The 14,523-nt window shown below is 47.4% G+C and overlaps 1 protein-coding gene across 1 annotated transcript in view; it reads right to left on the bottom strand.

Moving 5' to 3' along the window:
* The window catches only part of ppp2r5a (protein phosphatase 2, regulatory subunit B', alpha isoform), a 288,446-nt gene that overhangs the window by 108,945 nt on the left and 164,978 nt on the right, over positions 1 to 14,523 (bottom strand). Inside the window, exon 4 of the mRNA XM_038811016.1 lies at positions 12,936 to 13,028. Coding sequence (XP_038666944.1) covers positions 12,936 to 13,028 — 93 coding nt within the window. The remainder of the gene's footprint in view (positions 1 to 12,935; positions 13,029 to 14,523) is intronic.

The following is a 14,523-nucleotide window of genomic DNA, read 5'->3' as shown; positions in this document are numbered from 1 at the left end:
CATTTATAATATGAACTAGCACACTGCTAATGGAAGTAGTTAGATAGGAATGGGATCAACTGAGCAAAAGGTTTCTCTCATTTACAAAATGAGCTCAGATAAGGCACAAGAGATGGAACAAAATTTGGGTTGAGAGCTTGGGTGGGATGGGAAAGGAGTTAAAAGCAGCTGAAAGGACGATTTTAATCTTAGTTACAAAGAAGTTCATGCACTTCTCAATCGTGTTGGAAGTGAGGATCAAATGAGGCAGACTGGAAATTTCAGGAGACAGGCACCAGTGGAAAGAATAATCCAGGAGTTATCTTTGCTTTCTGGTATGATTCTTACTGGGATAATACTGAAGAGGAAACGGCAAACTAACAGAGCTTGACATGATCCAACTATATCCGATAGTGGACAGCTTGACATGCTTGAGTCTACGTGCTTTTGACTTGAAGAAGAAAATATCAAGTTAACAGCAGGGGATTGATCAGAATATGTGACTGTGTTTCTGGGGATCAGGGCACAAAAGATGAATGTCAGGGAGTGGTTGTGAAGATCAACAGCAGCCTATGTATTGAGGAAAAGGAAGAACCAAGGCTAGGCTATTGGAAAAATTCAGTTAGAAGTACTGGGGGGAGAGGGAAGAAAAGAGGGAAGAAATTTTGTTTCTCCCAAGAATAGGCATGGAAGTGGGCTTGGAAGGCAGTAGATTAGCATAAGTAGCACAAGTGGATAGCATTGTGGCTTCACAGCGCCAGGGTCCCAGGTTCGATTCCCCACTGGGTCACTGTCTGTGCGGAGTCTGCGCATTCTCCCCGTGTCTGCGTGGGTTTCCTCCGGGTGCTCCAGTTTCCTTCCACAGTCCAAAGACGTGCAGGTTAGGTGGATTGGCCATGATAAATTGCCCTTAGTGACCAAAAGGGTGAGATGGGGTTATTGGGTTACGGGGATAGGGTGGAAGTGAGGACTTAAGTGGGTCGGTGCAGACACGATAGGACGAATGGCCTCCTTCTGCACTGTATGTTCTATGTTCTTGATGGTGGTTATGTCCTTGTCTATCATGAATACCACAACAGTAGAGAACTTTAAGTGTAGAGATATCACAAGAGCTTGCTCCGCAAGTGGGCAATGTTTGCATTTGAGAAAGATATATAGGGAGAAGAGGACCCCCCTTAATTCAAGGAATGGGGCACGGGAAGGTGCAATGAAGATTAAAATCACCCAGGATAAGTCAGTGCTCAGCGCAAAGGTTGAAAGAGAAAGGTTGCCCCACAATGAATATTTCAAGGGCCAAGTAAAAGGTAGAAATAGATGGAAGTACTGAGGCGGAGAATGTGCCAGAGAACAACCAAAACGGACACAAAAATTAATACCTTTGTGCCATATTATCTTTCAGACTTGCATTCAATTTATTGTATTTTTCAATCTCTTCTCGAAAATTGTGACCAACATGATGTCAAAAACGTTTCACTTTTTTCCTCTTTCTAATCAAAATATTTCGAACTAATTTCAGCAGCCTAGCTGAACAGCATCCAGCAAGGTCAAGTCTGCCTTCAGCATTCATCCATGTACTATATCTGCATTCTGCTCACAATGTCAACCCTTTTGTTTCTCCTGCCAAGAAACCTTAAAGGAGTAAAAGCCATATTTATTCTGAAATTATTTCGTGAAATTGAAAAACACTTTGTAAACATCACAACAGGTTTCAGAGTAAACACCCATGAGCAAAAACAAATTTATTGACCACGTTGGATGCCAACTGAGAATACAAATTAATTTGACTGCAAGCACAAATAGGGCCTACTCAATAAGAAACTATCACTGTTGGAATCACCTCAAAAACAGAAAGAGCACAGCAGAAGTTAGTCAAAAGGTTAATGATTTTCATCAATGATCGTGGAGATTTATCAGAATTGTAATAGATATAGAACAGTACAGCACAGAACAGGCCCTTCGGCCCTCGATATTGTGCCGAGCAATGATCACCCTACTCAAACCCACGTATCCACCCTATACCCGTAACCCAACAACCCCCCCTTAACCTTACATTTTAGGACACTACGGGCAATTTAGCATGGCCAATCCACCTAACCTGCACATCTTTGGACTGTGGGAGGAAACCGGAGCACCCGGAGGAAACCCACGCACACACGGGGAGGACGTGCAGACTCCGCACAGACAGTGACCCAGCCGGGAATCGAACCTGGGACCCTGAAGCTGTGAAGCATTTATGCTAACCACCATGCTACCATAATAACTTAGTCTTGTGCACATTTACCATAAGGAATGTTGGCTTAGACATTTGGCTGTGCATTGCCTTTTTCTTTAGTGCTACATGGTCTCCAAAGCTATCTGTTAGTGTCTATAATCTGGCAGCTAGATGCAAAAGAGGTCAGTGACTCAATATCAGGGCCAACCGTTCAGGGACTCAACTGTTATAAGCATACTGCAGCAGCACACCAAAAATCATGGAATGCCAAACACCCAATGCATACATCTGATATACTTCAACAAATTACACATTGATGGCAGAAAGAAGCAATTTCATTTAGATCTGAAGATAATAAGTGAGGCTCAGCATTCACCCTTATTATGGAGTGAATTGGGCAGCAATTTCCAGCACACTCACATGCAGTAAGATGCAGGAATACAGACGTCCCTGTCCAGTTTCAACTTGTCCACAATATATAAACTGCTATTCCGATACTTTGCAAAAAGAGTCTGTATTGAAGTAGAAGCAAGGGTGTGAATTTATGGTTCTCACCCTATTCTTCTACTTCCCGAGTTCTCTGTCCCAAAAAAGGTCCTTGGCGATTATTCACCCAACCAATGCCATGATGTTTTTCGACAGCAAGTCGTGGATTCAGAGCCCGAATTTATCTGACGGAATGAGGATTGAAACCATGCTATTGGGCTTTAATCTGATTCACCAATAGCTTTCTAGCCAACTGAGCTAACTGGCTACACAGATAACTTGTAAAAATGCAGAAAAAGTTTAGGTCTTGTCTATTCAAGTATATATGAATTTTTAACTGCATTATAAGTCTTAATTACTGCCACTAAAAATGCCCCTTCCTGCCACTAAAAATTTACTTTTAGAAATTTGGGGTCTCATTTCTTCAGATTCTATTATTGTTGGAAATTTAAAAAAAACTTTTTGAACATTCTTTTTCAGTTTCTTTTATCTCTCTTAATCCTTTCTTCCCTCTATTTTGTTTTTTGTATATGATTTTACATACACTTCCTAGCTTTGATGCTGCAAACAATTCTCCAACTTGATTAGTTGAAGTGATACACTCTTGATTTTCCTGTTGACGCAGGTCCCAGATCCCCTGTGGAGGTTTGTTGCATTGTTTCAACCACCGGTTGTTTGTAAATTGCTGCTCACAAGCTCACAAAAAGACCATGGGCAGCTGTAAGCATAATGAACAGCAAGTGCAGTTCTTTCACAGCTGACCGCAATATCCCGCCATTACAATAAACATTTTGAAAATAGGATGTTGTTGGTTGCAGTTAACACAATTGAAGAATCAGACTTCCAGTGGCAGCATGTACGAGGAGGTTGTGCACGAGGTAGCTCCTGCCAGGCTACTTGTTTTCTGGTCCTTTTTGCCTCGTTCCTGGGCTTTTTGGTGGACAAATTCTACCCATATGAAAGTAGAAGGAGCCTATTGTTGAAGAATGTCATAAAAGGCTAGAAGTTAGAAGTCTGCGGGCGGAAATACTTTGACTGACTCCGGTTTCACATGATGCCTCAGCAGGGAAGATGGCAGCGGCGGTCTGGAGGTTGTTTCCATCCAGGACACCGCAGACATGCTAACTAGGACATTGACTACTGAATTTGACAAGTATTTTGAGAGGCAACGGAAAGTGATGTTTGAAATCGTCTGTAAATTGATTGAGGCGGTGCTGGGTCCTGTCCAAGAAAAGTTGGAGAACTTCGGAAGCTGTGAAGGAGCATAGGACGGTGTTGAAAGGGATGGAGGCGGCTCTGTCGAAGCACAGCAAGCAAGGTGAATGGGGACCCTTCAAGCCAGGGTCCCAGGTTCGATTCCCGGCTTGGGTCACTGTGTGTGTGTGGAGTCTGCACGTTCTCCCTGTATCTGCGTGGGTTCCCTCCCACAAGCCCTGAAAAACTTGCGGTTAGGTAATTTAGGCATTCTGAATTCTCCCTCTATGTACCCAAAAAGGCGCCGGAATGTGGCGACAAGGTGCTTTTCACAGTAACTTCATTGCAGTGTTAATGTAAGCCTACTTGTGACAATAAAGATTATTAAATAACATTCTGGCAGAAGCCTCAGGCAAATGAGCCACCATGAGCTGTTATCATAAGATTCCACAGCTTCCAGGAGAAGGAGTGGGTCCTGAAGTGTGCCAAGGAGAACTGTGATTAGAGGTGGGAAGGGGTGACTTCCGGTGGCGGCCATGGAGTGAGTGGTCGCATATATGGTGGCTACCTTTTGCGGCGGTTTTTTCGGACCTTTTCCCCAGTTAATAGGTGGATGTGAGGAGGCAAAAAGGTGCAGGAAAACAAGTGGAAAGGATTGACCCACTGGTGTATGCACCAGCTCTTGGAAAGAGCACCCCACTTAAGCCCACACCTCCACCCTATCACCGTAACCCAGTAACCTCACCTAACCAAAGGGCAATTTAGCATGACCAATCCACCTTACCATGCACATCTTTGGACTGTGGGAGGAAACCGGAGCACCCGGAGGAAACCCACTCAGACACGGGGAGAACGTGCAGACTCCGGGGGAGACATTGACCCAAGCCTGGAATCGCACCTCGGACCCTGGAGCTGTGAAGCAACTATGCTAACCACTATGCTACCCCTGAACGAGACGTTCACCCAACAACATAAGGACGTGGTCCGGAGGTGGATTTGATCAAGGGGGTGATCGATCGAATGGCTACGAAGCTGGCGGCCCATGGTCAGGCGATGCAGAAGGTGGAGGAGGTGGTGGGGGAACACGAGGAGCAGTTCACCTCGATGGCAACGGAGACGGGACTGACGCGGGATCAGCAGAGTCGGCTCCAGAAGTTAAAGACCTGGAGAACCGGTCACGCAGGCAAAACATAAGGATCGTGGACCTGCCAGAGGGGAGTGAAGGAGCTGATGCTGGCACATATGTTTGGGGGGGGGGGGGGGGGTGCTGGAGAAACTTCTAGGAGCGGGTGCATTTGCATGGCTTTTGGAGGTAAATCGAGCACATAGGGCGCTAATGAGGAAACTCCAGGGGAACTAGCTGCCCAGAGCGATGGTGGTGCAGTTGCGCCGATTCCTGGACGAGCAGCAAATTAAGAGGTGGGCCCAGTGAAATCCCAGTGTACCAGGAGTTGTGTGCCGAGCTGGTCAAGAGGAGAACGAGTTTTAACAACGTCAAGACAGCCCTCTACAAGAAAGGGGTGAAGTTTGGGCTATTGTACCTGGCACGTCTGTGGGTGACCTACGAAGGCCGAGAGCTGTACTTTGGGTCAGCGGTAGAATGTGTCAGAGACAATGGACTGGCAAGGGAAGGTGGACTTTGAACTTTGGTGGCGATGTTTTGATGCTGTTAATTTACATTTGGGGCCATTTCTTTGTCAGCTTCAGGTCTGCTTTTGTTCTCTATTGAAAGATGGTGGGGTTGGTCCATTTGTTTGGGCTTGGGGAGGGGTTGTTTTTGTTTGTTTGCACTATTGTTTGAGTGGGGGGGGGGGGGAGGAATCAGTGGGGGTAGGATGCTAGGCGCCATGGGTGGGGGCTGCCAGTCTAGCTGGGCGGACTAGTTCACGGAAGCGCAGTGGAGGGGGGTGAGTGGAAGATTAGTGGGGGAATGGGTTGCTGCTGGGGAAATTTGAGGAGGGGGAAAGGTACTGCTGACTGAGGTAGGGCTTTTAAATTATAAAGGGAGGAGGATCGATGACGGTGGGCATCCGAGGGCAGACCTGGGGAGGTACGGTACACGGGCTGGAGGGTGGCTCAAGTGGGACTATGGTTGATCGGCGGCGGCGGCGGGGGGGGTGCTCCCGACCAGGCTGATCACGTGGAACGTGCGAGGATTGAATGGGCCAGTCAAGAGTGTCCGTGTGTTCACATACTTAAAACGATTGAAGCATGATTAACATGATCATGCTACAAAAGACTTACCTGAAGGTGGGGGATCAGATTAGGCTGAGGAAGGGTTGGGTTGGGCAAGTATTTCATTCGGGATTGGACTCTAAAGCGAAGGGGGTAGCGATTTTCATCAATTAGCGTGTGGCGTTCGAGGTGGGAAATATAGTGACTAACTCTGGGGGAAGGTATGTTATGGTAAGTGGGAAACTGGAGGGGATGCCCGTGGTATTAGTAAACATCTATGCCTCGAACTGGGATGATATTGAATTTATGAGGTGAGTGCTGGGGAGGATGCCTGACCTGGATTCTCATCAGTTGATTATGGGGGGGCTTTAATGTGGTCTTGGATCCGACACCGGACTGGTCGAACCTGAGGTCGGGGAGGATGTCGGCAACAGCTAAGGAGCTTCAGGGGTTCATGGAGCACATGGGAGGGGTGGATCCGTGGAGATCTGGGAGGCCGAGGTCGAAAGAATTTTAGATTTATGAGTATGGGGAGAAAGCGATCAGGATGGTAGCGCACCAGTTGAGGAAGCAAGAGGCGGCGAGAAAGATTGGAAAGTGAAGGCACCAGAGAGAGAGAGAGAGAGAGCAAGAGAGAGATAATCCGGCAGGGGTGAATGGGGTGTTTAGGGACTTTTATAATAAATTGTATGAGTCGGAACCCCCATCTGGGGAAGAGGAGATGAGGCAGTTTCTGGGAGGTTTGGCGTTCCGGAAGGTTGATGAGGAGCTGGTGGAGGACCTGGGGTCCCATTTGGGCTGATAGAAGTAGTAGAGGGGTCTCAGACCATGCCCCGCACTGGGTAGACCTGCAGATCGGGGGGGGGGCGAGCTACCAACGCCCGCAATGGAGGCTAGACATGGGACTGCTGTCGGAGGGGGGATCTGTGAGAGGCTTCGGAGGTGTATGCGGAATTAACTGCAGGTGAATGACACGGGGAGGTCTCAGCGGCGACCCTGTGGGAGGCGCTAAAGGCAGTAGTGCAGGGGGAGCCGATTTCAATTGGGGCCCACAGAACCAAGGCAGACAGGGCAGAGATGGATAGATTGGGCAGGGAAATGGGTCGGATAGATGAAGAGCACGCGGAGTCCCCGGGGGAGGATTTACTCAGGGAGAGGCAGAGACTACAGGCAGAACTGGGGGCACTACCCACGAGTAGGGCCGTGGAACAGCTTAGGAAGGCGAGGGGCATGGTGTACGAGCATGGGGAAAAGGCTAGCAGACTGTTAGCACAGCAATGTAGGAAGAGGGAGGCGGCCAGGGAAATAAGTAGAGTGATGGATTGGGAGGGGCGCAAAGTGAAGGACCCGGCAGGATTGAATAAGGTATTCCGGGACTTCTATCGCAAGCTGTATACTTGGGAGCTGCCAGAAGAACTGGAGGAGATGGAAAGGTTTCTGGACAGGTTAACATTTCCAACAGTAGGTGGGGGGGGCGAGTGGATGAGCTGGGGGCCCCGATTAGAGTGGAGGAGGTATTGGGGGGCCTAAAGGCCATGCTGTCGGGGAAAGCCCCAGGGCCGGATGAATACCCAGTAGAGTTCTATAGGAAGTTTTCTGAGCTGGTGGGCCCGGTCTTGGCGAGGGTTTTCAACGAGGCAAGGGACAGAGGGACCCTGCCGCCGACTATGTCGCAAGCCACTATATCACTGATATTGAAGCGGGGTAAAGACCCGGAGGCGTGGGGGTCCTACAGGCCAATCTTCCTGATTAATGTTGACGCCAAGCTCCTGGCAAAGGTACTGGCGTACCGGAGGTGATTGGAGAGGACCAAACTGGGTTGGTGAAAGGTAGGCAGCTGGCGGCCAACCTGAGAAGATTACTTAATGTGATAATGATGCCCCCGGCGGGCAGGGAGGTGGAGGTAGTGGTGGCGATGGACGCCGAGAAGGCCTTTGACCGGATGGAGTGGGACTATCTATGGGAGATGCTCGGACGGTATTGGTTCGGGGAGGGACTGGTGGATTGGATCAAATTATTATATCAGGCCCCGAAGGCCAGCGTCAGGACTAGCGAGGGATTTTGTGCAGAGGCAGGTTTCGACCTCCCACACCTGCCTACAGGATAAGGTGGTGTCAAGAACAGGAGTAGGAGTGGGGACGTTCTCAGAGATCTATAAGGAACTGATGGAGTGGGAAAGGAGCCTCGATAGGGATGGGGAGTGAATAGAAAAGTGGGAGAAAGTGGGAGGAAGTGCTGGGTGGGGAGCTGCAGGCCCGAGTATGGGAGGAGGCCCTGTGGAGAGTTAATGCATCCTCGTTGTGTGGCAGGCTCAGCCGGGTGGTCCATAGGGCACACATTTCTGTGGCCCGGATGAGCAGGTTCTTTAAGGGGGTGGAGGATAGGTGTGGGCGCTGTGCTGTGCGGGGGGTCCTTCAAACCATGTCCGTATGTTTTGGGCATGTCCGAGGCGGAGAGGTTTCTGGCAGAGGTTTGCTAACGTCAAGTCAGAGGTCTTAAAAGTGAGGGCGGTGCCAAGCCCAGAGGTGGCAATCTTTGGCATGTTGGTAGACCCAGGAGGTGAGAGAAGCCGTTATCCTGGCCTTTGCCTCTCAGGTGGCCTGGAGACGGATCCTACTAGGGTGGAGGGACTTGGAGCCCAAGTCAGGGGCATGGGTTAGTGACATTATGGGGTTTCTCAGACTCGAGAAAATTAAATTCGCCTCGAGGGGTTCATTGCAGGGGTTTGCTCGGAGGTGGCAGCGTTCATCGACTTCTTTGAGAAAAATTAAGCTTCCTCACCTGAGGAAGGAGCAGTTTGAAACAAACCTGTTGGACTTTAACCTGGTGTTGTAAGACTTCTTACTGAATTCGGGTGACACAGCATTTATTAGGAAGCTGTTGGCTTCCTTTCCAGATTGGGATACACGCCAACTGATTTTTGGGGTGATTTAAATTGTGTACTTAACCTGAAGGTGAATCGTTCTAAGCCGAAGTCATTGGCTCCTTTGGCGAAGACGCCACTGGTGTTTATGCAACTGGTTTTGTTTGGGGGTGGGGGGTTAGGGGTGGAGGAGAGGAGAGAGAAGGGGAGAGAGAGAAGGAGAGAGAAGGAGAGAGAGAGAAGGAGAGAGAGAGAGAGAGAGAGAGAGAGAGAGAGAGAGAAGAGAGAGAGAGAGAGAGAGAGAGGAGAGAGAGAGAGAGAAGGAGAGAGAGAGAGAGAGAGAGAGAGAGAGAGAGAGAGAGAGGAGAGAGAGAGAGTAGAGAGAGAGAGAGAGAGAGAGAGGAGAGAGAGAGAGAGAGAGGAGAGAGAGAGAGAGAAGGAGAGAGAGAGAAGGAGAGAGAGAGGAGAGAGAGAGAGAGAAGGAGAGAGAGAGAAGGAGAGAGAAGGAGAGAGAGAGAGAGGAGAGAGAGAGAGAGAAAGGAGAGAGAGAGAAGGAGAGAGAGAGAGAGGAGAGAGAGAGAGAAGGAGAGAGAGAGAGAGGAGAGAGAGAGAGAGAGGAGAGAGAGAGAGAGAGAGAGAGAAGGAGAGAGAGAGAGAGAGAGAGAGAGAGAGAGGGAGGAGAGAGAGAGAAGGAGAGAGAGAGAGAGAAGGGGAGAGAGAGAGAGAGAGAGAGAGAGAGAGAGAGAGAGAGAGAGAGAGAGAGAGAGAGAGAGATCCTTGGCGGTTTACCGGAGGTGAAAGGGCTCTTCTCCCTTGGGTGAGGCAGAGTATTCGGCCATTGTCATCTCGGATTATGTCCCACATCTGATGGATTTGGTTTCGAGTCAGGCCCCACTTAGTACTTTCCATCGAGGTTAGATGTAGGGTTATTGGCAGATATGGGCTTCTACGGGTCTATGTCTCAGGCCATTGATGAATATGTAGAATTTAATAAGAATGGGTCTGTCTCACCCTCCATGCTTTGGCGTGCCTTGAAAGCAATCATTAGAGGAGAGATCATATCATACTAGGTGCTTATGGAGAGGGAGTTATGGGTTAAATGGCAGAGGCTGGTGCAAGGTATCTTTGAGGTGGACCACAGGTATTTGTGTGACCCTATGGAGCTCCTGGTGAGCAGAAAGAAGCTGCAAACAGCAGTTCGATCTGTTGTCCACAGGAAAAGTGGTGAGCCAGTTGCAGCAGTCGAGGGGAGTCTTTTAGGAGTATGGAGGGGAAGATCAGCCATTTGTTAGCTCATCAGCTGAGGCGGCTGCCGGCCCTCCCGGAGATTATTCAGGTTAGGGATTCAATTAATGTCGTGTTTGATGCTTTTTACAAAATGTTTATAGGCCAGAGCCCTCAGTGGTGGGGTCTCTCCCCATCCACTGGACCTGAGCCAGAGGTGATTGCGTCTTTGGATGTCGAGAAGGATGTAGTGGAGGTACCTTTCTTAAGTTCTGGACAGGTTCAGTCTATTGCCAAAATTTATTTTCTGGGTACGGTTATTATATGGGACCCCCTCGGCTAGTGTTCATACCAACGTTTTGAGCTTGCGATACTTCCAATTGAATAGGGGGACAAGACTAGTGATACCCGATCTCCCCTCTCCCATTTGCATTAGCGATTGAACCCTTAGCTATTGCTTCAGTTAAGTGGAAGGGGATAAAGAGGGGAGAAGTGGAATATAGCGTGTCCCTATGGGGCTTTTCACAATAACTTCATTGCAGTGTTAATGTAAGCCTACTTGTGACAATAAAGATTATTATTATTTGCTGATGATTTGCTGCTTTAGATTATAGACCCAGTCCCCACTATGGGTGAACTAATGGAGCTACAGAGGAACTTTGGTTCTTTTTCGGGATACAAGTTGAATCTGGTAAAGAAAGTACTTTCCAATTATTCCCTCGGGGAAGGGAGTAAACTCAGGGGTGCTGCTTTTTTGCTTGGCCAGCTCTAATTTCAGGTATCTGGGTGTCCGGGTGGCGCACAATTGGGCCCGGCTCCATAGGATGAACTATGCAAGTCTGGTGAATAAAGTTAAGTCCAATTTTCAAAAATGGGGTGACCGCCCCTATCCTCGGCAAGTAGAGTCCAGCTTATTAAAATTAATATTCTGCCACTGATTTTGTTTCTTTTTCAATGTCTTCCAGTTTTCTCCCGAAATCTTTTTTTGCGAGGGTTAACAGGTTGATCTCATCCTTCATATGGACGGGCAAGGCCCCAAGGATCCGCAGGGCAGTTCTTCAAAGCAACAGTTGGCGGGGCCGAGCATAGCCGAATTTGCTTTTTTATTATTGGACAACCATAGCTGAGAATGTGCAGAGACCTGGGTTCCAGGTGGGGACAGAAAGAGGCGAGGCCGTGTAGGGGATCGAGTCTTGGTGCACTGGTGACGGCCTCGCTTTAGTTTTCTCTGACAAGGTATTTTTCGAACCCAGTGGTGTGAGACCCACTTTAAGGATATGGACACAGTTCAGGCAGCACTTTAAGCTTGGCTCCGCAGTTAGGATAGCCCCTATTTGTGCTAATCACCTATTTGAACTGTCGAGACTGGACAACATGTTTGGGGTGTGGGGAGGGAAGGGGATTGAGAGATTTGGGGACAATTTGCCAGCTTGAAGGAATTGTCGGCTTTCAGGTTCGAACTCGTTCATGTACCTTCAGATATGAAATTTTGTAAGAGGGGCCTTCCCAACATTTCCCATGGCACCGCCAACGTCTCTTTTTTGAATTCCCAATTCATTTTTTCTAAGGCGCAATTTAGCGTGGCCAATCCACCTAGACCGCATAACTTTTTGGGTTGTGGGGGTGAGACCCACGTAGACACAGGGAGAATGTGCAAACTCCACACGGACAGTGACCCGGGGCCATTGCCGTCGTCTCTGATGGATAGGATCCTTTCGCTAGCGGGGTTGGATGAGGGTAGCACATCCAGTATTTATGGGCAGATTTTGTCAGAGGATTCGAACATGATAAATGAGGCGATGGCGAAGTAGGAGAGGGAGTTGGGACCTAGAGTCGATGAAGAGGTGTAGTGCGAGGCCCTTCCTAAGGTGAACCTCACATCTTTATGTGCACGGTTTGGTCTGATCCAGCTTAAGGTGGTGCATAGAACACACCTGATCAAAGCGCAGATGAGTGGCCTCGGACCGGAGATAGGAGATAAGTGAGAGTGGTGTTCGAGGGAGCCGACTAACCACGCACACATGTTCTGGTTTTGTCACAAACTGGTAGGGTCTCCTTGAGATTCTGAATATTGATCTGGAGCCATGCCCTCTGGTGCGATTTCTGGGGCATCGGACTCGCTGGTGCTGCTAACGGGGTGAAAGCAGATGTCCTCGCCTTTGCTTCGTTGATTGCCTGGAGTGTTCTGCTTAGATGTAGGTCTTCTACTTTGTCCTCTGCCTCGATATGGCTGGGTGACCTAATGGAATTCTTGCACCTGATGAAGATCAAGTACACCATTAGGGAGTTGGTTGAGGGGTTCTTCCAGAGATGACAACCATTCATCGTCTATTTTAAGGAATTAGTCATTGTCCGTTGCTGGGGAGGCAAGGGGGGAATTTCTCTCTTCTCTTTGTGGATGAGGGGTGTACGGTTGGTTGGGTTTTTGTTAGGTTGGTTTTGTGTAATATCTGCTGTGGGTAATGTGGGCTTGGTTATAAAATTTATTGTAAATGGAAAATCTAACAAAAATATTTTTTTCAAAACACAGCTGAAACCATTTTGGATATCTACTTACTACTTATATTGCAGAAAACATTAACATGACATGGAAAGCCTGGAATAAGAAAAGCATTGCTTTACATACTGCCGCACAGAAGATGTTCTTCTGATGTAGACTGAAGATAACTGTTGCATAACACTGCACAAAGAATTTTAATCTTCTTCAGTGCTGGAAATTTATGACATTCAAGCAAGCACTTGATCCTGAAAAGTGTAAAACTGTTGTGACTGGCTAGTCAGTCAGAAGTTCAATGCACCCACCTGAAGTACAAATTTCTGATCGATGAACCTTTTTGCAATGCTAGGTTGGAAGTCTGGGCATTCCAGAAATCGCAGAAAAAATTCATACACGATCTTAAACAAAATAAAAGTGACAATTAGCTGAAATAATCCCAATACATTAAAAATCTGCACACATCTGTATAAATTGCACTTGTATGGGATGAAATTTGTTTTGAGTGTGGGGATCATGATAATGCCTCAATCCATATTTAAGTCTTAGTTGGTGACTGTTTTAAAGAGGAAGAGTCCTCGATTTGATCCCAGTGGCAGAGAAATTGCTTGGGTTTGGGCAAAACGGGTTCGGGCACAGAATGGGGACAGAAGGGAAATTCCCAGGACTGCATTTCGATCTCATGGGGCTAGGAAACAGGTTTAAAATGGGTGATTTGAATTACATCAGAAATATTAGACTGATGGAGGCACTGATAGATATTATTTGGAAGTTCCAGGAGTTGATTTGACAAAAATGTAATATCTGGACAGCTTTGATGAGGATCAGAGAAGATGAGTTATGGTCAGAGTGTCTCATCCAGTTTTTTGAAAGATCATTGTCTTTTGTGGCATTTATGGAGAGCTTGAATGTTGGATTCACGTCCACACTGTGTGGCCTTGGCAGAAGAACAGATAGTTAAGAGTGCTAATAAAATTCTCAGTGCAAATGCTTTATTACTACTTCCTTCAATGTGGCCTTGACAGATACAGTAACTTACATTGACTGTCAATAAGACACTACATGCAAACTGAAACGTAGGAAATTATTTCTCTACAAGAGGAGTTTTGCTGTTGTTTCAGATGAAAAGATGCAATAAAAATCAACTGTAATGCAAGTAGTCATTAAAAAGGCCACTCAATAGAGGGCCAGTGCTGCATAATGAAAGCCAATTATTGCGGGAGGTTGTGCTTGACTGACTTCAGCTATATATAACATTACTCCCACACCATAACCTACAGGCATGGCATTAAAATTGAGTTAATTTATCAATGAGAGGAGAGCTATAAAGATAGATCTTCATCTACTGTCAACATACAGTAAAATATTTGCATTGGCAATAGTCACTGCAACCACTCCTCCCACGACACAATACATCAAATGTTTTTGATGCGTAACATCTGTTGATCTTACATTTTCCTGAGGAGGTGCAGAACCTTTCTTAGCTGGTTAAAATAAATGTACTATTCCCTCCAACTGGCCATAAGAGAATCATTAGTACACAAATTAGAAACTATTTGTAAACTATGCCCTATGTCAATACTGTAGTACACGGTGGGTGAGATTCTCTGGCCTCCCCCATTGCGTGTTTCTCAGCAGGGGAAGGTGGCTCACCATTGGCTGATGGCAGGATACTCGTGTCCTGCCGCTGTCAATGGGATTTCCCACTGAATCCACTCCACGCTACCGGGAAACCCGGGGCAGGGTGCACAGTTGTATGGATCTTCCAATCCCTGGGGAGTGAACAGCTAGAAGACCTCACCCTGTATGTATAGTGAGCTCCTGAAATATGGACAGTATTTAAACTGCAGCAAAAAAATATAGGGGAAAAATAAGAAATTTTTCAGGAACTACACT

This window comes from Scyliorhinus canicula, chromosome 1 (genome assembly GCF_902713615.1).
Source record: "Scyliorhinus canicula chromosome 1, sScyCan1.1, whole genome shotgun sequence".
Classification (NCBI taxonomy): Eukaryota; Metazoa; Chordata; class Chondrichthyes; order Carcharhiniformes; family Scyliorhinidae; genus Scyliorhinus; species Scyliorhinus canicula.
Note: the sequence above shows the minus strand (reverse complement) of the source record. Positions and strands in the feature narration are given on the sequence as shown.